At 46.4% G+C, this 25,908-nt stretch overlaps 1 protein-coding gene across 1 annotated transcript in view; it reads right to left on the reverse strand.

Annotated features, from left to right (window-relative positions):
• The window catches only part of AGBL1 (AGBL carboxypeptidase 1), a 728,548-nt gene extending 706,065 nt beyond the window's left edge, over positions 1–22,483 (reverse strand). Inside the window, exon 1 of the mRNA XM_067471459.1 lies at positions 22,287–22,483. Within this exon, the coding sequence (XP_067327560.1) occupies positions 22,287–22,370 (84 nt within the window). The 5' untranslated portion in view covers positions 22,371–22,483. The remainder of the gene's footprint in view (positions 1–22,286) is intronic.
• Between the last annotated feature and the right edge of the window lie 3,425 nt (positions 22,484–25,908).

The following is a 25,908-nucleotide window of genomic DNA, read 5'->3' on the forward strand; positions in this document are numbered from 1 at the left end:
GCTGCAAGGATTAATTGGGGCTGTCCTTGCCAAACTGGGACAGTTGGAAGCTATGCCACAGCAATATATGGAGCGTACAACTCCTCTGTTACGCCAGCTCCACTGGCTGCCAGTTTGCTACTGGGCACAATTCAAAGGGCTGGCTTTAGCCTATAAAATTGGGCCAAACTTCCCACATGGAACCCCCATGACCAACAGAACATACTGTGTTTTTTCATGATCTTTGGCAACCCCCCTGACACCCCCTCATGACCCCCCCCCCAGGGATCCCAACCCCCAGCTTGATAAACACTGCTTTAAACAGAGGTAGAATAGCCATTTACAGATAGATCATATGAGTTGTTCAATAGTGGAATTCCCTGCCTGAGAGGGTGGTGAAAGCTCCCTCCTTGGAGGCTTTTTAAACAAAAGCTGGATGGCCATCTGCCAGAGGTGCTTTGAATGTGCCTTCCCTACATGAAGGCAGAATGGAGTTGGAATGGGTGGCCTTCTCTTCCAACTATTATTCTCAGGACAGCTATGGGCTCTACTGCAGTTTCAAACTGCATTATATGGCAGTGTAGATGAGGTCTTAGTTCTGTACGACCGCATGACAGTAGTTTGGACTGCTTGGCCCTTTCAGCACCAGGTTTCTATGGTCCGAATGCGCCTGCACTTCTGCCAACAGAACAAAATTCATAACCCTCCTAACATGTGGCAAATTAGCACATGCTTGGCACATTCCTTTTTGCAGAGCGAAAGAGAGACGGGGGTATCTGTCGCATCAAGGGTTGGCAATGCTGGGTCAACATTCCCTCGGACAGGATCCGTGGCCACGTGTCAGCCTGCTGTATCTGCCTGCCACACACGTGTCAAAGAGGAGGAGTCTCTTGGCTATTTCCACACCACTCGCTTATGCCATTTCCATGAAAAGAGTTGGTTGTCGTCACTCTCTGGCTCACCCTAAACGCATTTGTGCTTTAATACCACCACTGCTTCTTTCCACTGCGCTACAGGTTCCACTGCGCTACAGGGCCCCCCTCGTGGCGCATGGGTTAAAGCACTGAGCTGCTGAGCCTGTTGACCAAAAGGTCGCAGGTTTGATTCCAGGGAGTGGCGTGAGCTTCTGCTGTCAGCCCTAGCTTCTGCCAACCTAGCAGTTCAAAAACATGCAAATGTGAGTAGATCAATAGGTACCGCTCCGGCGGGAAGGTAACGGCGCTCCATGCTGTCATGCTGGCCACATGACCTTGGAGGTGTCTATGGACAACGCTGGCTCTTTGGCTTAGAAATGGAGATGAGCACCAGAGTCCCAGAGTCAGACATGACTGGACCTAATGTCAGGGGACTACCTTTACCTTTACTTGCAGGTTCCTATGCCTCGCCTTAGGTAAAGGTAAAGATTTCCCCCTGATAATAAGTCCAGTCATGTCTGACTCTGGGGGTTGGTGCTGACTCTAAGCCGAAGAGCCGGCTATGTCCTTAAACACCTCCAAGGTCATGTGGCCGGCATGACTGCATGGAGCGCCATTACCTTCCCGCTGGAGCGGTATTATTAATTATTATTAAACTTTATTTGTACCCCGCTAGCATCTCCCGAAGGACTTGATGCGGCTTACAAAGGCCAAGGCCTCAGCACAACAACAACACAACAAAACAACTCAAAGCAAAAGCAAAATCAAAATCAGTAGCAAAATAACAACAAAACATTACACCGTGACACAGTCAAAACCAGGGCCGGGCCAAGTAATGAGTACAGAGTTAAAAAGTGCTGGGTGTGGCAGGTGGTATGATGGATCTCAGGGCAAGTGCAATGTGCAGAGAGTCTTAAAATCCTAATAAAGTGCTATTGGGACAAATGCTGGAGTTTTCCTATTCTGGAAAGGCACATCGGAATAGCCAGGTCTTCTAACTCTTCCTGAAGACCGCCAACGTGGGTGCTAGTCTGATGTCTTTGGGGAGGGTGTTCCAAAGTCGAGGGGCAACCACAGAAAAGGCCCTGTCCTTCGTCCCCAGCAAATGCGCCTGCGACGCAGGTGGGATTGCGAGCAGGGCCTCTCCGGATGAACGAAGGGAGAGCGTGGGTTCATAGACGGAGATGCGGTCACGCAGGTAGGGTGGTCCCAAACCATTTAGGGCTCTGTAGGTAAGCACCTGCACCTTGAATTGGGATCGGAAGGTAAACGGCAGCCAATGGCGCTCCTTAAACAGGAGGGTTGACCTATTGATCTACTCACATTTGCATGTTTTGAAACTGCTAGGTTGGCAGAAGCTGGGCCTGACAGCAGAAGCTCAACAAGTTCAGCAGCTCAGCGGTTTAACCCACTGCGCCCCTGGGGGCTCCCATGCCCCGCCTTACCATCCCTCATTCCTGGAATGTATTTCAAATTAGCAAATGAACACAGATGCTTTTTCTCCTGAAGTCCCTTGTCCGTGGATGCTGAGAGTTGGTGCAAATAACATGCTTTCCGCTGCCCAGGTAGTTGGCTCTTGGGTCAATTGTGAGGCCCTGGCTTTGGCCCCATTGGTCCAAAATCTGCTTAATTCTTGAAAATCCCGGCTTTGATGCAGCGCCCTTTGAAGGCTTCCAAGTTGCCAAATTCCACATGAGAAGCTTGAAGATTAAAGTCGCAGGGCTTAGCCTGCAATGAACACGGGAGGAATTGGCCCTTAGCTATCTGGCATGACAACCCCGATTCATTGGGAGTGGTTGGTTGCTAATTCAGGATCTACTTCCATTGAAGGAGCAAATTCGAACAACACACTCAAGTGGTAAAGTCCCCTTTTCCTATCGACTCAGTCTACAAATGGGTAGCAGAAGACTTCCATTATTGATTGACAGCCTGTATAAATAGAGAGTAACAGGCTTAATAATGCCTTTATTTATGAACCATGGATTCCTTTTTGTGAGCCACATGTCCACAACTGTAGTGTTTAGACTGCTGTAACAAGATTTGGGGAATACATGCCTGATAGGGTTCTGCTTCTGGGGTAAACCTGAACCCGGTTCATGTTCGAGCTCTCAGCGGGGGCTTCCCGGGCTCTCCTTCCCGTCATTTTAGGCTTAGAGTAGGAACAAGATAGTTCTTTGGTGAAACTGCCTAATGAAAGGCACGATGGAACATCCAAGTTTTTAATTCCCTGTGGAAGATGGACAAGAAGAGAGCCTGCCTGATCTCCCTAGGGAGGGAGTTCCAGAGCCAGGGGGCCACCACCGAGAAGGCCCTCTCCCTCGTTCCCACCAACCATGCTTGAGATAGTGGTGGAAGCCAGAGGAGAGCCTCCCCAGATGGTCTCTGGGTGCGTGCTGGTTCATAGGGGAAGATGCAGTCATGAAGATAGGCAGTTCCTGAGCCATTTAGGGCTTTGTAGTGATAACCTACACCTTGAATTGGGACTGGAAACTTACTGGAAGCCAGTAGAGCCGTTTAAACAGGAGGGTTGATCACTCCCTGTAACTAGCACTTTCCAAGGCAAGGAGGCAAGTTCTCTTACTCCAGAGGAGGCACTCACCTGCAGGCACTTGTGCACACTTTCTGGGCCTGCACGCCACACACACACTTTTCAAAGCAAGGAGGCTGCTCACAAAAAGCAGGCGAGGAGCCGGGATTGGCTCCCGCTTGGTTTTGGGTCAAGCTGATTTTCGTACTAGGAGGGGGCTTCCCGTTACATGCTCACGAAGGGAACGAAAGTAATGAAAGAACAGATGAAATGAAGGAAAACAGTTCAGCACACAACCTAATGCCTAGGTAAAAGGTAAAAGTTTTCCCTTGACATTAAGTCCAGCCTATATCTAAAAAGGTAAAGGTGTCTGACTCTGAAGGTTGGTGCTCATCTCCATTTCTAAGCCAAAGAGCTGACATTGTCCGTAGATACCTCCAAGGTCATGTGTCCGGCATGACTGCATGGAGTGCCGTTACCTTCCCGCCGGAGTGGTACCTATTGATCTACTCACATTTGCATGTCTTCGAACTGCTAGGTTGACAGAAGCTGGGGCTGACAGCAGAAGCTCACGCTGCTCCCCAGACTCAAACCTGTGACCTTTCAGTCAAAAAGTTTAGCAGCTCAGTGGTTTAACCCGTTACACCACCGGGGTCTCCTTAATGCCTACACAGTCACAAAATAACCTAATAACCTAATAATAATAATAATAATAATAATAATAATAATAACCTAATGCCTACAGAGTCACAAAATGCACTGAGTAACCTAACCTTGCCACACTCATATCTCTCAGTTTAAAATATTTCACAGGATTGTTGCAAGACTACCATGAGAAGGAGACCTTTGAGTGCTATGAAGGAAAGCCAGGCCATCAATGCCAAAAGCATCGGATATATTCATTTCCATCATTGTGGTTCAAGAAGATAATCATAATATTCTAAGGTGACTCAGAGAACATCTAGTCCAACGCTTGCTCAGTGCAGAATCTGGAATATAAGATCTGTGCATAATCATAGAATCATAGAATCCTAGAGTGGGAAGAGACCTCCTGGGCCATCCTCCAGTCCAACCCCATTCTGCCAAGAAGCAGGAATATTGCATTCAGATCACCCCTGACAGATGGCCATCCAGCCTCTGCTTAAAAGCTTCCAAAGAAAGAGCCTCCACCACACTCCCTCCGGGGCAGAGAGTTCCACTGCTGAACGGCTCTCACAGTTCTTCCTCATGTTCAGATGGAATGGAGTGGAGGCTCCTTCTTTGGAAGCTTTTAAGCAGAGGCTGGATGACCATCTGTCAGGAGTGATTTGAATGCAATATTCCTGCTTCTTGGCAGAATGGGGTTGGACTGGATGAAGGCCCAGGAGGTCTCTTCCAACTCTTTGATTCTAGGATTCTATGATTATGCACAGATCTTATATTCCAGATTCTGCACTGAGCAAGTGTTGGACTAGATGTTCTCTGAGTCACCTTAGATGGTCTAATTTGGATACAACGGTAGTATCTCCCATAAATGCTGGTTCCTTAAATATCTCTCTTTGAATCCATTGAGCCAAAAATCACTCCGTAAGACAGCTTTGCCTTCGGATTCTGCTGGTATTTAGCCAATATCTGTTTCCCTGCCGTTTCTCTCCATCTGTTCTCGTCTTGCTGACTGGATCAAAAGAACGCAAACCTGTTCCATCTTGTGTATGGCAGCTCTTCATGTATTGCTGTTTTGTTACAAAAATCTACAACATATTGTGGAAAACTAAAAACATTTACCTCCACTGTGTGCAACACTGTCACAATACGATGTTAGAATGAAGCAGAAGTTTGTTGTGAATTCAGAATTATTATTAATTTTTTGAGAAATGGATCCAAGATGACAAAGAAAGGATAAGAGTCTTTGATGATTGACTAATTTCATATTTAATTATTTTGAGAGGATGGTATAGACATTTCAAATATTTAACCACACGTAGTTACTAGACTTGTGCGAAGAATTCATTCTTTCCGTTTCCTTCGATACTTCAGGAGCTCATAACGATAAGGGCCCTCCCAGTATGAAAACACACCCACAGCTAAAGCAAGCGTGAGCCAATCTTGGCTCCTCCTCTGTTTTACGGCATCACAGTTTCATCTTTTTATTCATCCCACAGCACACAAAAAGAAAACCGTCATTCCCTGAAAACTACTACCAGTTACCTCAGAAAGTAGAAAAAAGCCGTAAGGAAGCATGAAACCCAAAGCAGAAAGGAGATTGAAGCATGCCAGGAAAAAAAGGGGGGTTTTTTAAGGAAGCCCAGGGAGGATCCTCCAAGAGGTCAACTCTCTTCTTTTCCTGAAAGTGAGAAGCCTCCTTAAAATGCCTTGGAAAGAGTGCATGGCTGCTGGCGTGATACAGGCCCGGGGAAAAAAGCCTGTGCATGCCAACCTGCAGCACCTCTCCTCTAGAGTAAGAAACAGCTTTAAGATCAAGAAGCCTCCTCAAAGTGTGCTTGCCTGCCTGCAGCCAAGCACCTCTCCTCTAGAGTAGAAACAGCTTTAAGAACTTGCCTCCTTTAAATGTCTTAGAAAGAGTACATGTGATATGCAGGCCCAGGAGAGAAAGTGCATGCCAGCCTGCAGCACCTCTCCTCTAGAGTAAAAAAACAGCTTTAAGAACAAGAAGCCTCCTTAAAGTGTGCTCACTTGCCTGCAACCAAGTACCTCTCCTCTAGAGTAGAAACAGGTAAGAGCTTGAAGCCTCCTTAAAGAACACGCCTGCCTGCAGCGCCTCTCCTCTAGAGTAAGAAACAGCTTTAAGAACAAGAAGCCTCCTTAAAGTGTGCTTTCCTGCCTGCAGCCAAGCACCTCTCCTCTAGAGTAGAAACAGGTAAGAACTCGAAGCTTCCTTAAAGAACACGCCTGCCTGCAGCGCCTCTCCTCTAGAGTAGAAACAGCTTTAAGAACAAGAAGACTCCTTAAAGTGTGCTTCCCTGCGTGCAGCCAAGCACCTCTCCTCTAGAGTAGAAACAGGTAAGAACTTGAAGCCTCCTTAAAGAACATGCCTGCCTGCATTACCTCTCCTCTAGAGTAAGAAACAGCTTTAAGAACAAGAAACCTCCTTAAAGTGTGCTTTCCTGCCTGCAGCGAAGCACCTCTCCTCTAGAGTAGAAACAGGTAAGAACTCGAAGCTTCCTTAAAGAACACGCCTGCCTGCAGCGCCTCTCCTCTAGAGTAGAAACAGCTTTAAGAACAAGAAGACTCCTTAAAGTGTGCTTCCCTGCGTGCAGCCAAGCACCTCTCCTCTAGAGTAGAAACAGGTAAGAACTTGAAGCCTCCTTAAAGAACATGCCTGCCTGCAGCACCTCTCCTCTAGAGTAAGAAACAGCTTTAAGAACAAGAAACCTCCTTAAAGTGTGCTTTCCTGCCTGCAACCAAGCACCTCTCCTCTAGAGCAGAAACAGGTAAGAACTTGAAGCCTCCTTAAAGAACACGCCTGCCTGCAGCACCTCTCCTCTAGAGTAAGAAACAGCTTTAAGAACAAGAAGCCTCTTTAAGTGTGCTTTCCTGCGTGCAGCCAAGCACCTCTCCTCTAGAGCAGAAACAGGTAAGAACTTGAAGCCTCCTTAAAGAACACACCTGCCTGCAGCACCTCTCCTCTAGAGTAAGAAGCAGCTTTAAGAACTTGCCTCCTTTAAATGTCTTAGAAAGAGTACATGTGGCATGCAGGCCCAGGAGAGAAAGTGCATGCCAGCCTGCAGCACCTCTCCTCTAGAGTAAAAACAGCTTACATGCATAAAATGAGGGGAAGGAGACTCTGGGACCCCTCCCCAGTATGGGCCAATAGAAAATGGATCTTTTGGCGCCCCAGAGCAAAAACAGATATCTGCCCTCCCAAATTTGGGAAGGTCCCAAAAAATGGATTGGGGCCCCCACCGAAAGCCAGGGCACCAAAACAGGTCAAGGTTTACCCAGATTGTACAAGCTTAGTAGTTACGCTACATACAAATAACTAAAATGTGCATACGAGGCCAATACTGTTGTTGTTTGCTTCTGTAATATGAACTGCATCGGGGAAGCAAAAAAGCATCTCCACATCAACCCAGAAGGATATGTTTGTTGGGAAGAAGTGGATGCTCAAAGGTAAGGGGTAAACTCAATTTCCAGGCAGAACTTTGAACTTAGATGCCCTTTTTTACAAGACCATCATTTGAAACATTATGTTGGTTCTCTCAGGCCCCTTTTACACTGCCATACAAACTCCAGATAATCTGCTTTGAACTAGATTATGTGGCAGTGCAGACTCATATAATCCAGTTCAAAGTTGATTATCTACTTTGATAATTTGGATTATATGGCAGCGTAGACCTGTTACTAACAAAAGGTATGAAAGTTAATGCGTAATGCAATTTTAAAAAATACCTAACAAGTCAATGTGCCTAATACGTGTAATTAGAATGCAAACCAAGGTGATTTGCATAATTATAATTAATGTTGCAAAATTGGCAAATTCTATTCCCAGAACTGAGGAAAGGGGAATAACGCGATCTTAATTACACACCCAAAAGATTTTAACTCCTAAGGACAGAGCACTAATGAATAAGAATAGTTTATGCTAATAAGGTTACTACAAGGGATTGGTCAAAGCAAAAACAGGAACAGGACAACCAACTTCCGATGGGCATCATGATCATAAACAGGGAACGGGATTATTTCTCAGAAGCAGAGGCAGTTCGACTCTCGGTCTTGCGTGGACAAAGCAGGTGCTTCAGAAAGGCAAGGCTTCGTCCTGGTGCTTCTCATACTGCTTTTCAACAGGCAAAACAAGCTTCCCCCAATCTGTCCCATTCCAGATGTTTTGGACTAAATTCCACATAATCCACAGACAACACAGTCAAAGCTGGATGGACCGGAGAGTAAGAGAATTTTGAACCAGTACAACTGGAAACGCCAGGTAGTCTTGGATCATAGAGTACTTAATGTTAACTTTCTGGGTTGTGTCAAAGAAGTAGAATGATGATTTCAGTCATGGATCAAGTCCATCCGTCCCCAACCCAATTTATCTATTTGTCACCCTTCCATCTGCTTGTACCCCCAGATCAAGATCGTCTGGAGGGGCCCTACTCTCGGTCCCACCAGCCTCGCAAGCGCGCCTGGTGGGGACGAGGGACAGGGCCTTCTCGGTGGTGGCCCCTCAGCTCTGGAACTCCCTCCCACTGGAGATTAGAACTGCCCCTTCTCTCCTGACTTTTAGAAAACTGATGAAAACCTGGCTCTGGAAACTGGCATTTGACGAGTGAGTCAATAACTCGTGGCTATATGGATGGATGGTGATGAACAACAATTTTATTGTGACGACTTGGCCATTGTAATTGTATGATTGTATTTTTGGTATTTTAATGTGTTAGTGTTTTACGGAATCTGATGTTTTTAAATGATTGCTTGCGATATTATTGTTGGAAACCGGCCTGAGTCCCTCCACGGAGGTGAGAAGACCGGCATACAAAAGTTCTAAATAAATAAATAAATGTGTTACATTACAGGTCTCATCGTTGACAGCTGTCATCCAACACATATGTACCAATTTGGGGAAGGGCTTTTTCACCCAATGACATATATGAACAGCTGGACATCTGCAAAATGACAACTGGAAGCGGAAGTCCTGGGCTGCCAAACAAGAGGCGCCATCGCCCTTGAGGCGGGAATCCAGCCCCCCCCCTGCCCCCCCCCCCCCCCCCGACAGGGTTCTTCCATCAGCACATGATTTTCACCTCCTCTTCTTTTGAATTGTAGCTTGTCAACCTTGCCATCCAGCAGACTGGGACAGAGTTCAAGTTGGAACCTGCCAGCTGTCTTGGAGAACGCCAGCTGAAAATGAGCTCAACCTGCAATCCGAGGTTGTGGCCTCTGGGAAGAACGAGATCCATGACCCTGTCCATAGGGAAATAACGTTCCGTATGTAGTGCCAGGAAAGCAGCAGCAAAATGGGTCCAAGAACGAGAAGGACTAAGGCACCTTGAGCAAAATGTAGGTCATCTGGACAGATACCTGGTAGCAGACTTGTGTGTTCGGAGTAAACCTTGACCCACTTTGTGTCCTGGCTTTCAGTGACGGCTCCAATTTGTTTTTTTGGGAGCCTCCCAAAATTGGGAAGGCAGATATCTGTTTCCACTCTGGGGTGCCAAAAGATCCATTTTCTCTCAGTCCATTATGGGGGGTGGGGACTTCCCAGGCTCCCCTTCCCATCATTTTAGACATTTAAGCTGTTTTACTCTAGAGGAGAGGTGCTCAGCTGCAGGAAGCATGCGCTCTAGGCCTGCACGCCACACGCGCACTCTCTTAAGACAAGGAGGCAAGTTCTGAAAGTGATTTTGTTACACTAGAGAAGGCACTCAGCTCCAGGCAGGTGAGTGCACCAGGTCCACATGCCTCATACGCACTCTCTCAATGCAAGGAGGCAAGTTCTGACAATGACTTTCTTACTCTAGAGGAAGTGCTCAGCTGCCGGCAGGTGCCCACGCTGGGCCTGCACACCACGCATGCACTCTCTTTTTCCAAGACAAGGAGCCGTGGAGCACCACATGCTCACGAATGCAGAGGGGGAGCTGATGATTGGCTCCTGCTTGCTTTCGTTTCGAGCTGATTTTCGTATTGGAAGGAGACTTCACGTTATGTGCTCCCAAAGGTAACAAAAGTAACAAAATAATAATAATAATAATAATAATAATAATAATAATCAGACAGAGTTCTTGAGCACAATACTCCTGACCTCACAGTTGTGTTAAAAAACCAAATATGGATTGTTGATGTTGCAATCCCAGGCAACAGCAGGATTGAAGAGAAACAACTGGAAAAGCTAACACGATATGAGGATTTAAAGATCGAACTGCAAAGACTCTGGCACAAGCCAGTCAAGGGGGTCCCAGCAGTGATGGGCACACTGGGTGCAGTGCCTAAAGACCTTGGCCTGCACTTAAGCACAATTGGCACTGACAAGATTACGTCCCACCTCGGAGTTTAAGATCATCTGGGGAGGCCCTGCTCTCGACCCCACCTCTATCTCAAGTGAGGCTGGCGGGGACGAGGAGCAGGGCCTTCTCGGTGGTGGCCCCTCACCTGTGGAACTCACTCCCCGGGGAGATCAGATCAGCGACCTCCCTTCTGTCGTTCAGAAAAAAACTGAAGACCTGGATTTGGGACCAAGCTTTTGGACATTCTGGCAGCTAAAATAAGGACCTATTGATGAGCAGGAATTGTTGGAATGAATGGACATTTCGGAACTCTGAATTTCACTGTGCATGGAATTGTTTTTATTATATTATGTAGTGATGTGTTTTAATGCTGCTAAATGTTTATACTGTTTTATATATGCTGTATATTTTGACAGGCATCGAATTTGTGCCTTTGCTTGTAAGCCGCCCTGAGTCCCCCCTCGGGGGTGAGAAGGGCGGGGTATAAGTAACTGCAATAAATAAATAAATAAAATAAGATTACCACCTGCCAGCTGCAGAAGGCCACCTTACTGGGATCTGCACGCATCATTCACTGATACATTACTCAGTCCTAGACACTTGGGAAGTGTCCGAGGTGTGATCCAATACAACAGCCAGCAGAACAATCTTGTCTGCTGTGGGCTCATCTTGTTGTCTTTCAAATAATAATAATAATGAACTTTATTTCTACCCCACCACCATCTCCCCAAAGGGGACTCGGGGCGGATAACATGAGGCCAAGCCCAAAGATACAATACAGCAAAATAAAATACAGAATGCAGACAACAAAAAATTACGTCAGAATAAAATACATACAGTATCAAAATAAAATAAATAAAGCAAATTAACACAATATAAAATTGAACACAATGGATGAAATGAAGGAAAATGGTTCTGCGCACAGCTTGACCTGGTAATGATCAGGCCAAATGTTATGCCAGCTTCTGACAATTATGGAGCTATATGGGTGTGTTCTTTAATCTCATCTAGCTCTAAATCAGGATCCAGTGTGATGCAGAGGTTTGAGTATTAGACTAGAAATAGCTACATTTTACTGATGATGATGCAAGAACTTTGGGCATTTTACCAGGAATATAATCCAATAAAGCAAAGGGGGTTACATATTTTGGACACATATCAGTAGTAGATAGATAGGTGTGTAAGTAGACAGAAGACAGATGTGGCATTTTATTTGTTTTGCATTACATATATAAATCAAGAACACAAGAGCTTTGCTGACATTATATATATGGTATTTTGTTTCTTATAGGGCAGAGCCAAATGTTCCTGTGCATTTCGCAAAGTCAGAACATTATCAGATAAATATATTAGGAAGATGATGGAGAGCCAGCATGGTGTAGTGGGTTGAGTGCTGGGCTCCAGGAGACAATAGTTCAAAAACCAAGTCAACATGGAAACCCACTTGGTCACCTTGGGCAAATGGAGCCCCCGGTTGTGCAATGGGTTAAACCCTTGTCCCGGCTGAACTGGTCAACCTAAAAGTTGGCGGTCCGAATCCGGCGAGTGGGGTAAGCTCCCATCTGTCGAACTTAACTCCCCATTTGGGGACATGAGGGAAGCCTCCCACAGGATGGTAAAACATCAAACATCCAGGCATCCCCTGGGCAACATCCTTGCAGACAGCCAATTCTTGAATTTTCTCATGTCGCTCCTGGCACAACAACAACAACAAAAACCCTTGGCCAAATCACACTGCCTCTGGCTCTGAGGAAGGCAATGCCAGATCTCCTCTTGAATACATCCAGCCCAGAAGCCCCCATGTTATGAATAGATTTGATTTAGGTTTTCCCTATGTTTAATATGATCTGAAGGCACACACATGCACACAAACAAACACATATGCCTCAAATAATCTTCCAGGTAACAATGAGTGGGCAACTGCTGCCCACCAAATCTGGTTGAACTGCAGCTCCCAACAGCATGAGTCAACATAGCTAATGGTGAGGAATGCTGGAAGTTGCAGTCCAACGACCTCTAAGGGTTACATCCACTCCCCCCATGTTAAATGCCTTAGAAGTCTGATTCAGACTTTGCTGAAATATCCATCTTTTAAATGCACCCACATTGTGGTGTGGAGTAGTTTTAAGTCAGAGGTGACCAGAAGGAACATTGTATCAACAACAGAAGGAGGAGAAGGAGTAAAAGTATAGTAAATCAAGACTGCCGTGTATGCAATCAAGTTGCAAAGTTGTTGTTTTTGTCCCCTGCATTGAAGAATTACAGTAGCCAAGGTGGAAAAGCACGTGCCTATACCTGCTCCAGTCTGGCCAGTGTGGGTGCTGCCCAAAAATATAGAAGGACAAGGGATATTGTCAACTAGATATGGGAAAAGCTAACCAAGAAAAGTAGGATGAAACACCCGTTTGATTTCAACGAAGGAAGCGGTGCAAATGCAAGCCCTTTACGCCAGGAAAAATCAAGAGAAGGGACAGTTCAAAGAGGTTCATCTGCAGAACCGTGATATCTCTTTGCGACTCTACTTTGAAGCCCTTGGGTCTTTATTTTTACATGCCATCCACATTTCTGTGCCACATGATTTAGCTCGTGCATCGCCATTAATTGCTTCTCTCTCTCTTTGAAAAGAGAGATTTCCTAACTGCATCACAGAGTTCTAAAAAATCATGAAAAGTTTCTGGAATTAAACTTGCTTTGCTTATGAACTCTGTTTCCCCCTTTTGCACCAGCTACAGAGGGAAGACTTTACTTCATCCTCAGCTACTACAAACAAGCCCATACAACATGGGGGTCGGAACATGCCAGTGCCAGCCCTGCCAGGAGGCACTCTGACCCCAGATATTGGGAAGAGGCAGCAAGTGGCTGGAGAAGACAACGGGATATTTAGGTTCTTGTGGGTTTTTTCGGGCTATAGAGCCATGTTCTAGAGGCATTTCTCCTGACGTTTTGCCTGCATCTATGGCAAGCATCCTCAGAGGTAGTGAGGTCAGTTGGAATTAGGACAATGGGTTTATATATCTGTGGAATGGCTGGGGTGGGGCAAGGAGCTCTTCCCTGCTGCAGTTAGGTGTGAATGTTTCAGCTGATCACCTTCATTAGCATTTGAAGGCCTGCCTGAGCCTGGGAAAATCTTTTGTTGAGAGGTGTTAAGATGTGCCTGGTTGTTTCCTCTCTGTTGTTTTGCTGTTGTAATTTTAGAGTTTTTTAATACTGGAAGCCAGATTTTGTTCATTTTCATGGTCTCTTCCTTTCTGTTGAAATTGTCCACATGCTTGTGGATTTCAATGGCTTCTGTGTGTAGTCTGACATGGTGGTTGTGAGAGTGGTCCAGCATTTCTGTCTTCTCAAATAATATGCTGTGTCCAGGCTGGTTCATCGTGTGCTCTGCTATGGCTGACTTCTCTGGTTGGAGTAGTCTGCAGTGCCTTTCATGTTCCTTGATTCGTGTCTGGGCATTTCTGCGTTTGGTGGTCCCTCTGGAGACTTCTTGTCCACAGCTGCATGGTACACAGTAGACTCCTGCAGAGGTGAGAGGGTCCCTCTTGTCCTTTGCTGAACGGAGCATTTGTTGGGTTTTCTTGGTGGGTCTGGAGATGGTTTGTCTGTTGTGTTTCCTCCTCAGCTTCCCTCTGCGATCAGTGGTTCCCTTGATGCCTGGCAGGAACACTTTTCCTCTGGGTGGATCTTCATCTTGACTCTCGTGGTTTGTTCTTGGTCTTGCCGCTCTTTGTTTGTTCATTTCCGGTATTTCTATCCCATTCCTTCTCAACCCCCGAAGAGGGACTCTGGGCGGCTTACATTTGGCAGCAATTTGATGCCACTACATACAGGGTGCAGCAGCATAACTTCCTTTTTCAAAATGCGCACCATTCAGTCGGTTGAAGACATAGCAAAGCGCTCGTGGTCTCGTTCGAGAGGTGGGAGTATAAAGTTTTGTCCTGTCACAGTTCAGTCGCCATCCTGCATTGGAACAGTGAGGAGCATGCTTTTGCCGTTGAGGCCTATTTTTCAAGCAGATTTGGAGTGGCCAGCCCGCTCTCCAGATTTGGCCCCTTGTGATTTTTTCTATGGGGTTTTTTGAAATCCCGTGTTTATGTGAACCGTCCAAGGACCCGACAAGATTTGAAGACCAACAGGGAAGTAATGCTACCCCTCTATTCTGCTTTGGTTAGACCACACCTGGAATATTGTGTCCAATTCTGGGCACCACAATTCAAGAGAGATATTGACTCTAAGCTGGAATGTGTCCAGAGGAGGGCGACTAAAATGATCAAGGGTCTGGAGAACAAGCCCTATGAGGAGCGGCTTAAGGAGCTGGGCATGTTTAGCCTGAAGAAGAGAAGGCTGAGGGGAGATATGATAGCCATGTATAAATATGTGAGAGGAAGCCACAGGGAGGAGGAGGGAGCAAGCTTGTTTTCTGCTTCCCTGGAGACTAGGAAGCAATGGAACAATGGCTTCAAACTACAAGAGAGGAGATTCCATCTGAACATGAGGAAGAACTTCCTGACTGTGAGAGCTGTTCAGCAGTGGAACTCCCTGCCCCAGAGGGAGTGTGGTGGAGGCTCCTTCTTTGGAAGCTTTGAAGCAGAGGCTGGATGGCCATCTGTCAGGGGTGCTTTGAATGCAATATTCCTGCTTCTTGGCAGAATGGGGTTGGACTGGATGATGGCCCACGAGGTCTCTTCCAACTCTTTGATTCTAGGATTCTATGATCCAGGAAGAAACTGCCGACATAATGCCTGCTGTGCTGGCAAGAGTCATGACCAACGCCAGAAATCGGTTTACTCAGTGTATGGAGAATGGAGAATGGGGGACATCACATACCTCATTGGATCTTCAAAACTACATAAAACAAAACTTTAGGTATGTGCCTACATTATTAAAAAAATTCTGATTCATACAATGGGTTTTATTAGGTTTTGAAAAAAGGAAGTTATGCTGCCTCATCCTGTATAAAAGAGCTGCACCCGTACCTTGGGAAGTCTGACTTGGCCACGGTGGTCCACGCTTTGGTTACATGCCGTTTAGACTACTGCAACGCTCTCTACGTGGGGTTGCCCCTGAAGACTGCCCGGAAGCTGCAGCTAGTCCAACGCTCGGCAGCCAGACTACTAACGGGTGCTGGGTCCAGGGAGCACACCACTCCGCTGTTACACCAGCTCCACTGGCTGCCAGTTAGCTTCCAAGCACAATTCAAAGTGCTGGTGTTAACCTATAAAGTCCTCAACGACTCCGGCCCTGTTTACCTCTCCGAACGTATTCTCCCCTATGAACCATCAAGATTACTAAGATCGTCTGGAGAGGCCCTGCTCTCGGTCCCACCGGCCTCGCAAGCGTGTCTGGTGGGGATGAGGGACAGGGCCTTCTCAGTGGTGGCCCCTCGACTCTGGAACTCTCTCCCACTGGAGATCAGAACTGCCCCTTCTATCCTGACATTTAGGAAACAGGTGAAGACGTGGTTATGGAGACAGGCATTCAACGAGTGAGCCAACACCCTGAGATATGGATGGAGGATGATGAACAACGATTTTAGTGTGACGACTGACCATTATAGTTATTGATTGTAATTGCTGTTTTAAGGTTTTACTGTAATATGAATTATGACATATTGACTGTATGTGATATTATGGTTGGAAACCGGTCTGAGTCCCTCAAGAGAGGTGAGAAGGTCGGTATACAAAACCTTTAAATAAATAAATAAATATAATAACAATCAAAACAATAAGTAAAACATTCATTAAAACAATTTTAAAAAACCCAGTATTAATAGCCATATGATCATTCCAGTCCATTCCATATCCAATTCCACATCTAAAGTGCTATCTATGTCTGTTGTCCAAAAGCCTGGTCCCTGAACCACGATTTCAATTTCTTCCTAAATGACAGGAGGGATAGAGCCGATCTTACCTCAGTGGCAAACGAGTTCCACAGGAGCGGGCCACAGCCGAGAAGGCCCTGTCTCTCAGCCCTGCCAGACGTATTTGTGATGCTGGCAGGAGCAAGAGCAGGACGTAGAGGGAGATGCATTCAGACAAGTAAGCTGGGCCAGAACCGTATAGGGCTTTATAGGTCAAAACCAGCACTTTGAATGAGCTCGGAAGTGGACCGACAGCCAGTGGAGCTGGCACAACCAGGGGGTGGCATGCTCCCTGTATGTTGCTCCAATTAGCAATCTGGCTGCTGGCCATTGGACTAGTTATAATTTCCGAACAGTATTCAAAGGCAGCCCCACGTAGAGTGCATTGCAGTAATCTATTCGGGATATAACAAGAGCGTGGCCAGATATGCCACAGAGACTTCTTTGGTAAGTGCTCTGATGGTAACCCTTAATTAATCCTTCAGAAAAATTGTCATCATTCGCACACCAGATGGAATAAACACCATTTTGACCTTCAACTTGGAGAGCCAAATGCGAGCATCCGTGGAATATGCAGCTTCCAAGTCGGGGAATGTGCTTCAGCAAATGCTTGAGCATCCATAAATACTATAGAGGACACTGGGTAGCAGAGTAAGCCCAAGATATTTTCCTCCATCTAGTCCGGATGGACCGGCAGTCCAACATAAGGCCCCTTCCACGTCACACCAATACAGCACTATAGTTCTAGCTTAACTACCGGTCCTATGGATCTCTGCAATTGGGGGTTTAGAGAGGCGCATTTGGGATTCCCAGCCAAAGGACATTGGTCCCTCACCAAACTATAAATCCCTGGATTACATGGGATGTAGCCATGGTGGCTGAAGTGGCATCACATCACTATATTTATCCAGTGGGAGATGAGAATCCTTCAGTGTTCCTATGACTCATCTAACTCTCTTTCCCAACACCTGCTGCCGGATTATTTCTTATTAGAGGTGACAGAAGTTAAAGTGCGGACCTTCTGCTCTGAGGACAGGTCTGCTGCTACAAGCTACGTTCACTCCCTACGATTCTCAAAAAGGCTCTTTCTGGGTCTCCCTTGATCTCTTGGCGTTCTTCTTTGATTCCGGTGGGTGTTCTTTGCTTTCTCTTCATGGAATCATAGACCCTTAAACGGGGAAGGCATCACAAGCCCTGTCCCACCCAACCCTTGCCATGCCAGAACGACACAACTAAAACATCCCTGAAAGTTGTCCAGCCAACTCCTGTACCTGAAGAATCCATCACTTTGAAGCACTAAGCAGGAGTAGGAACCACTGTCCTGCCTTCACAAACAGATATAGCTCCCACTTCTCAGGAGAGACCAAAGGCCCTCCCTCCAATGACATTGCAAGTTATAGTCAACACCACAGACATCCCAGTGTTTCTGACTCTCTCCATTGGTGCGGAATTTGCATGACCCCTTGAATATATCCAAGAGACCTGCCAATGTCCTCCACAAACACCATACAGCCCACCACCCAAGTTTTCATATTTGGACAATTTCATCCTAGATTTTCTGTTTTTCTTTCACCACAGGCATCCCAGTGTTTCTGACTCTCTCCATTGGTGTGGAATTTGCATGACTCCACCCACTGCCTCTCCCTTTACTTTTTCCTACTCTTTTCTATGGCACACAGCAAACAGAGGAATTGATCAGCAACTGAACACACTAGAGAGATTTGGGGAGAATGTATCATGATTTATTGGAGTTGTAGGTACTGGGATGTATAGTTCACCTGCAATCTAGGAGCACTCTGAACTCCACCAAAGATGAACATGGAACTAACTTGGCACACAGAACCCCCATGACCAACCAAAATACTGGAGGTCTCTGGAGGGATTTAGAGGAGTTGTAGTTCACCTACATCCAGAGTGCACTATGAACTCAAACCATGGTGGATCTGGACCAGACTTGGCATGCATACCCAATATGCCCAAATTTGAATACTGGTGAGTTTTGAGGAGATTTGGCCTGGACATTTTGGAATTATAGGTACAGGGATTTATAGTTCACCTACAATCAGTGAGCACTCTGAACTCCACCAAAGATGGACCTGGACCTAACTTGGCACAGAGAACCCCCATGACTAGGTCAACCTACTGGAGGGATTTGAGGGGACTGACTTACCATGGTGGGAGTTGTAGTGTACCCTACAGCCAGAGAGCACACTGAACCCCACCAATGATGCATCTAGAGCAAAACTTGCACAACATAACAAACTTTAAGTACTGGTGGCGTTTTTCGGGGTTAACCTGGCATGATGAGAGTTGTAGTTCACCCACAACCTTATGCATTTTGTACAATTTTAAAACTGGCTTTAAAAAACAAAACGAAACCAAGCAACACCAGGTACCCAAGCTAGTTTCAAATAAATATGGATTAGTTTCCAGAAGTACAGCCTTGGGATGGGTGGAAATATATGCCTCGTCTTTTAGTCCCAAAATTTAGTTCCACCCCATCCTAATTAAAACCCCGCTGCAGTATTTCTATGGCCTATTGATCCTATTGATACCTGATATATGCCTTATCACTCCTCAAATAATAAGTCTGCTGCACTGAAGTACAGGTGATGCTATATCTTTCATTTCCCACCACCTACGGCTCCAGAACGCTAGAGAATCTATGACATGCTCAGTCATAATCAAGGCATAGGAGTAATGATCTTTAATGCCCATGAAAGTAAAATCCAATAAAAGGTTCAATTTCCTTTTGCATGTTAGGAATGCCGGACAGGGAGGCCAACGAACACTTCATATTCTTTTGGAAGATTCAAAGACAGGGGTTCTCAACCTTCCTAATGCAGCGACCCCTTAATACAGTTCCTCGTGTTGTGGTGACCCCCAACCATCACATTATTTTCGTTGCTACTTCACAACTGTCATTTTGCTACTCTTAGGAATCGTCATGTAAATATTGATATGGCAAATTTGGCACAAATGCCCAATACGCCCAAATTTGAATACTAATGGGGTTGGGGAGGGGGGAAATGATTTTGCCATTTGGGAGTTGTAGTTGCTGGGATTTATAGTTCACCTACAATCAAAGAGCATTCTGAACTCCACCAATGATGGAATTGAACCTAACTTGGCATACACATAACTCCCATGATCAACACACAAAAAAAGAAATACTAGAAGGGTCTGGTGGGTATTGACTTTGAGTTTGGGAGCTGTAGTTCACCTACACCCAGAGTGCACTGTGAACTCAATGCTGAATCTGAACCAAAATTGGCATAAATACTCAATATGCCCAAATATGAACACTGGTGGAGTTTGGGGAAAATAGACTTTGACATTTGGGAGTTGTAATTGCTGGGATTTATAGTTCACCTACAATCAAAGAGCATTCTGAACCCCACCAATGATGGAATTGGGCCAAACTTCCCACACAGAATCCAAATGATCAACAGAAAATACTGTGTTTTCATTTTTGGTGACACCCCCTTGTGACCCACTCAGGGGTTCTGACTCCCAGGTTGAGAAACATTGTTCTAAGTTACGTAGTAACAAGGTTTTCCCCTGACATCAAGTCCAGCCGTGTCTGACTCTGGGGGTGGTGCTCAGTTCCATATCTAAGCCGTAAACACCTCCAAGGTCATGTGGCTGGCATGACTGCGTGGAGCACCATTACCTTCCCACCAGAGTAGTACCTATTAATCTACTCACATTTGGATGTTTCCAAACTGCTAAGTTGGCAGAAGCTGGGGCTGACAGCAAGAGCTCACCCCACTCCCTAGATTGGAACCAGCGACCATTTGGTCAATGAGTTCAGCAGCTCAGCTCACTTAGGGGCTCTAAGATATGTATGTTTCGATGATGTTACTTGGAAACCACTCTGAGTCCCCTCGGGGAGATAGAGCGGTAATTAAATTAAGTTTTTATTTTTTATTTATTATTATTATTATTATTATTATTATTATTATTATGTAGCCACCCCCAAGTATCTATTTTGATCAAGCATGGGCAAACTTGGGCCCTCAATGTGTTTTGGACTTCAATTCCCACAATTCCTAACAACCTCAGGCAAACTTGTGCCCTCCATGTGTTTTGGACTTCAACTCCCACAATTCCTAACAGCCTCGGGCTTAAGTGGCTGAGGGGGGAAAGGAAAGGGTCCGAGGCTGTTAGGAATTGTGGGAGTTGAAGTCCAAAACCCCTGGAGGGCCCAAGTTTGCCCATGCCTGGGTTAGATTCAAATATAGACTTGATGCTCAGTTTGCAAGATGCTAATTTTTTGAAAAAAGTCAAAAAGATGTATTGTCAAAGGCTTTCATGGCTGGAATCACTGGGTTGTTGTAGGTTTTTCGGGCTATATGGCCATATTCTAGAAGCATTCTCTCCTGACATTTCACCTGCATCTATGGCAAGCATCCTCAGAGGTTGTGAGGACCTCACAATGGTGGATCTGGACCAAACTTGGCATGCATACCCGATATGCCCAAATTTGAATACTGGTGGGTTTTGAGGAGAATTGGCCTGGACATTTTGGAATTATCGGTACTGGGATTTATAGTTCACCTACAATAAGTTTCTTTTTTTTTGTCGTGTCAGGAGCGACTTGAGAAACCCTTGTGCCGGCAGGACTGAAGACCGACAGGTCGTAGGTTCAAATCCGGGGGGAGGCAGATGAGCTCCCTCTATCAGCTCCAGCTCCTCATGCGGGGACATGAGAGAAGCCTCCCACAAGGATGATAAAAACATCACACCATCCAGGCAACGTCCCTTGGGCAACGTCCTTGCAGACTACCAGTGCTACTAATACCACTACTACTAATACCACTACTACTAATGATACAGTTAATACTACCAATGCTGCTAATACTACCACTAAGACCACTAGTACTCATACTACTGCTAATACTTCCAATGCTACTAATACTACCACTAAGAGCAGTAAAGGTTTCCCCTTGACACTAAATATAGTCAAGTCCAACTCTGGCGAATGCTCCTCACCATTTCTAAGCCAAAGAGCCAGCGTTGTCCATAAACACCTCCAAGGTCATGTGGCCAGCATGACTGCATGGAGCGCCACTACCTTCCTGCCTGGGTAGTTCCTAATTATCTACTTGCATGCTTTCGAATTCTCTCACACCAGAAGCGACTTGCAGTTTCTCAAGTCCCTCCTGACATGATAAAAAAAAATCCAGCAACACAATACTACTTATTTACAACAGTTACTAATGCAGACGGCCAATTCTCTCACACCAGAAGCGACCTACAATAAGTGAGCCCTCTGAACTCCACCAAAGATGAGCCTGGACCTGACTTGGCACACCGTTCCCCCAGGACTAAGTCAACCTACTGGGGGGATTTGAGGGGATTGACTTACCATAGTGGGAGTTGTAGTTTACTCTACAGCCAGAGAGTACACTGAACTTCTGAGGACGCTTGCCATAGATGCAGGTGGAATGTCAGGAGAGAATGCTTCTAGAACATGGCCATATAGCCCGAAAAATCTACAACAACCCAGTCAAGAAGATGTTAAATATACATTTTAGCATGCAGACAAATCATTCTTCTTCTAAGTCCAAAGCCCACAAGGGATGGGAAACCAATGGGGTTGGTTGGAAAATAATAATGTGACAATAATATCGTTCCATTGCTGATATAATCCTTCAAAGTGTTCCAAGCACTTGGCAAGCGGCCTCCCCACAGCCTTCACAACAACCCTGCAAGTCGGGTTCCCAGCCTTCTCCTGCCGTTTGCCGTGAGAGGGCTGAAGTTGAGAGTCACACACCAGCTGATGAGTTCATAGCAGAGGCGAGATTTGAAACCAGACTTCCTGGCTTGGAGCTCAGCCTCGCTGTATGCGCCCGGTGTGAGCGCACTTACGCGCTTTGATCTGCGCTGGTTCTCCGTTGGAGGGAAGAAGAAGAAGGGCCTGAAATGTTCAGAGCAGGCACTTTGGTGCAGTTGCCATGGCTTGTCTTGGAAGGAAGGAAGGAAGGAAGGAAGGAAGGAAGGAAGGAAGGAAGAGAGGCACAGCCACTCCAAGAAGATTCTCTCCAACCATTCTGAAATCCTCTTACCTGAAGCGTAGACAGAAGCACCTGCAAGCCACTACCTTCTGGTTCAGCCATGCTGCTATGCTCCCTGACTCCCTCTCTGAGCATGGGGGTTGTGCCGGGCTGCGGCCTCTCCACTCTCCCTTCCCCAAGGAAGAACAGGGAAGCCGCTCAGCTCAGGCCAGGAGAGAGGGGACATTCAACGCCATGCAACCCTAGCCCTCCACGCCAGAGACGAATGTATACACCCCCCACCCCCCACCCCCCTCCCCGGGTCCCCCATCGGTGCTCTCCCACTGTGACGAAAGATTAATTCCTAAATAAAGAATCCTGGGGATTAAGGAAAGCGCGCTGCAAAAGGTCTTGGTCTTGGGTGCAGGGCTGTGGGCACGCCGGGGGTGGAGAGGGCCCAGGGGGAGAAGGCCAGAGAGCGGGGTCCTCTCTCTGCCGCCCAAGGGAGAGGCCACCGGGGAGGGCAGGGGGGCCCGGCCACTTGACAGGCATGCTCAGCTGACCCGCTCATCTCTCCAGAAAGCCCAAAGAGGCCAGCCAGGGCGGCCGGAGCCTGTCGTAGTGAAATTGGAGACACACGAGGGATGGACTGCGCACTAGGCAGTGCCAAGGAGACCAAGGCAGGCCCAGGAACACCGGGCATTGGGAAGTGGTCTTTTTGGCACACTCTCAGGTGGTTTTTATTGTTCTACTGTTTTTAGATGATCGACATCAGGGGTCATAGAATCCTAGAATCCAAGAGTTGGAAGAGACCTCCTGGGCCATCATCCAGTCCAACCCCCTTCTGCCAAGAAGCAGGAATATTGCATTCAAAGCACCCCCCACAGATGGCCACCCAGCCTCTGTTTCAAAGCTTCCAAAGAAGGAGCCTCCACCATACTCCATCCGGGGCAGAGAGTTCCACTGCTGAACGGCTCTCACAGTCAGGAAGTTATAGAATCCTAGAATCAAAGAGTTGGAAGAGACCTCCTGGGCCCTCATCCAGTCCAACCCCATTCTGCCAAGAAGCAGGAATGTTGCATTCAAAGCACCCCTGACAGACGGCCATCCAGCCTCTGTTTCAAAGCTTCCAAAGAAGGAGCCTCCACCACACTCCCTCCGGGGCAGAGAGTTCCACTGCTGAACAGCTCTCACAGTCAGGAAGTTCTTCCTCATGTTCAGATGGAATCTCCTCTGTTGTAGTTTGAAGCCATTGTTCCCTTGCGTCCTAGTCTCCAAGGAAGCAGAAAGGAAGCTTGCTCCCTCCTCCTCCCTGTGGCTTCCTCTCATATTTATACATGGCTCTCATCATGTCTCCTCTCAGCCTTCTCTTCTTCAGGCTAAACATGCCCAGCTCCTTAAGCCGCTCCTCATAGGGCTTGTTCTTCAGACCCTTTATCCTTTTAGTCGCCCTCCTCTGGACACATTCCAGCTTAGAGTCAATATCTCTCTTGAATTGTGGTGCCCAGAATTAGACACAATATTCCAGGTGGGGAATAAAGCATGGGGAGCATGACTTCCCTGGACCTAGACACTAGGCTCCTCTTGATGCCTGAGGCCAAAATCCCATTGGCTTTTTTTGCCACCACATCACATTCCTGGCTCATGTTCCCCTTCCTCCCCACGAGGACTCCAAGATCTTTTTCACACGTACTGCTCTCCAGCCAGGCATCGTCCCCCATTCTGTATCTTTGCATTTCGTTTTTCCTGCCAAAGTGGAGTCTCTTGCATTTGTCCCTGTTGAACTTCATTTTGTTAGTTTTGGCCATTCATCTCTCTAATCTGTCAAGATCGTTTTGAATCCTGAATATTGTATATAAAATCCTTGAATGTTGTATATAAAATCCTTGAATGTTGTATATAAAAAACTGTTACATAACAACATATTTGATATTTCAATAATTAACAATTAACAATAACATAGTATTTCCTAGGTACACCATTTTTACAATGCCATTTTATATAATGGGACTTCCAGAGTATTTTTAATTAATCTACAGTCATCCTCCTGCATTCAGGGATTCTACATACATCCACTGTGCCATTTCACATCAAGGACAACATTTTCCTACATGATTTTTTTATCGTGTCAGAAGCAACTTGTTTCTCAACTGCAAGTCATTTCTGGTGTGAGAGAATTGGCTGTCTGCAGAGATGTTGCCCAGGGGACGCTTGGATGTGGACGCTTGGATGTGGACGCTTGGACCATCCTGTGAGGAGGCTTCTCTCATGTCCCTGCATGCGAAGCTGGAGCTGACAGACAGGAGCTCACCCTGTCTCACAGATTCGAATTTGCCAACCTTCAGGTCAGCAGTTCAGCTGGCACAAGGGTTTAACGCATTGCACCATTGTAGCTCCACTTCCTATATTATTATATATCAGGAGACTTGCACAACCATGGGTTTCAGTATCCACGGGGAGTCCTGGAATCAAACTACAGCAGATGCCAAGGGCTCACCATATTTGACAATTAAGAAAATAATTGACAAATTGATATGAAGTTCAATTTTAAGACAGTTCAGTGTATTGGAAGGTATCCGCTGTGGATACAAAGGGTCATATGGTGGTTTCAATCCCAGAGAGATCCTGCCAATCAGAACAGACAATACAAGTCAGCTCTCCACATTTTGCAAACTTGATGATTCCTGGATTTATATGTCTGGAATTTTCTTGAATATCATCTATAATTTCCTCTTTCACACAGTTCTTACCAAAACTTGGCCTGTCACGAACATTGAGAAAACCAAAGTGCTCTTCCAGCAATCACCAACCAATCTCTCTCCAATGCCAGAAATACAGCTTAATGGTGTCACATTAGCAAATGTTGACCATTTCCAATCCCTTGGCAGCCACCTCTCCACCAAAGTCAACACTGACACTGAAGTACAACACCGCCTGAGCTCAGCGAGCGCAGCATGTTTCCGAATGAAGCAGAGAGTGTTTGGGGATCGGGACATCCGTAGGGAGACCAAGGGGCTTGTCTATAGAGCTATTCCCCTCCCAACCCTGCTCTATGCCTGTGAGACATGGACTGTCTACAGACGTCACATGCAACTCTTAGAACGATTCCATCAGTATTGTCTCTGGAAAATCCTGCAAATCTCTTGGGAAGACAGGCAGGGAAATGTCAGCATGCTGGAAGAAGCAAAGACCACCAGCACTGAAGTGATGGTCCTCCGCCATCAACTCCGCTGGACCGGCCACGTTTTCTGGATGCCCAACCACCATCTCCCAAAGCGGTTGCTCTACTCTGAACTCAAGAACAGAAAACGGAATGTTGGAGGGCAGGAAAAGAGACTGAAAGATGGGCTCAAAGTGAACCTTTAAAACTGTGGCATAGACACTGAGAGCTGGGAAGCCCTGGCCCTTGAGCGCTCCAGCTGGAGGTCAGCTGTGACCAGCAGTGCTGCAGAATTTGAAGAGGAACGAATAGAGGGCGAAAGAGAAAAATGTGTCAAGAGGAAGGTGTGTCAAGCCAACCCCAACTGGGACCACCTTCCACCTGGAAACCAATGCCCTCCTCACTGCAGGAGAAGATGCAGGTCAAGAATAGGGCTCCACAGTCACCTATGGCCCCACCACCAGTACACTGATTTTGGAACACAATCCTACTCAGACAACAAGGGATCGCCTAAGTAAGTACCAAAACATCTGC

This window comes from Anolis sagrei, chromosome 9, assembly GCF_037176765.1.
Source record: "Anolis sagrei isolate rAnoSag1 chromosome 9, rAnoSag1.mat, whole genome shotgun sequence".
NCBI lineage: Eukaryota > Metazoa > Chordata > Lepidosauria > Squamata > Dactyloidae > Anolis > Anolis sagrei.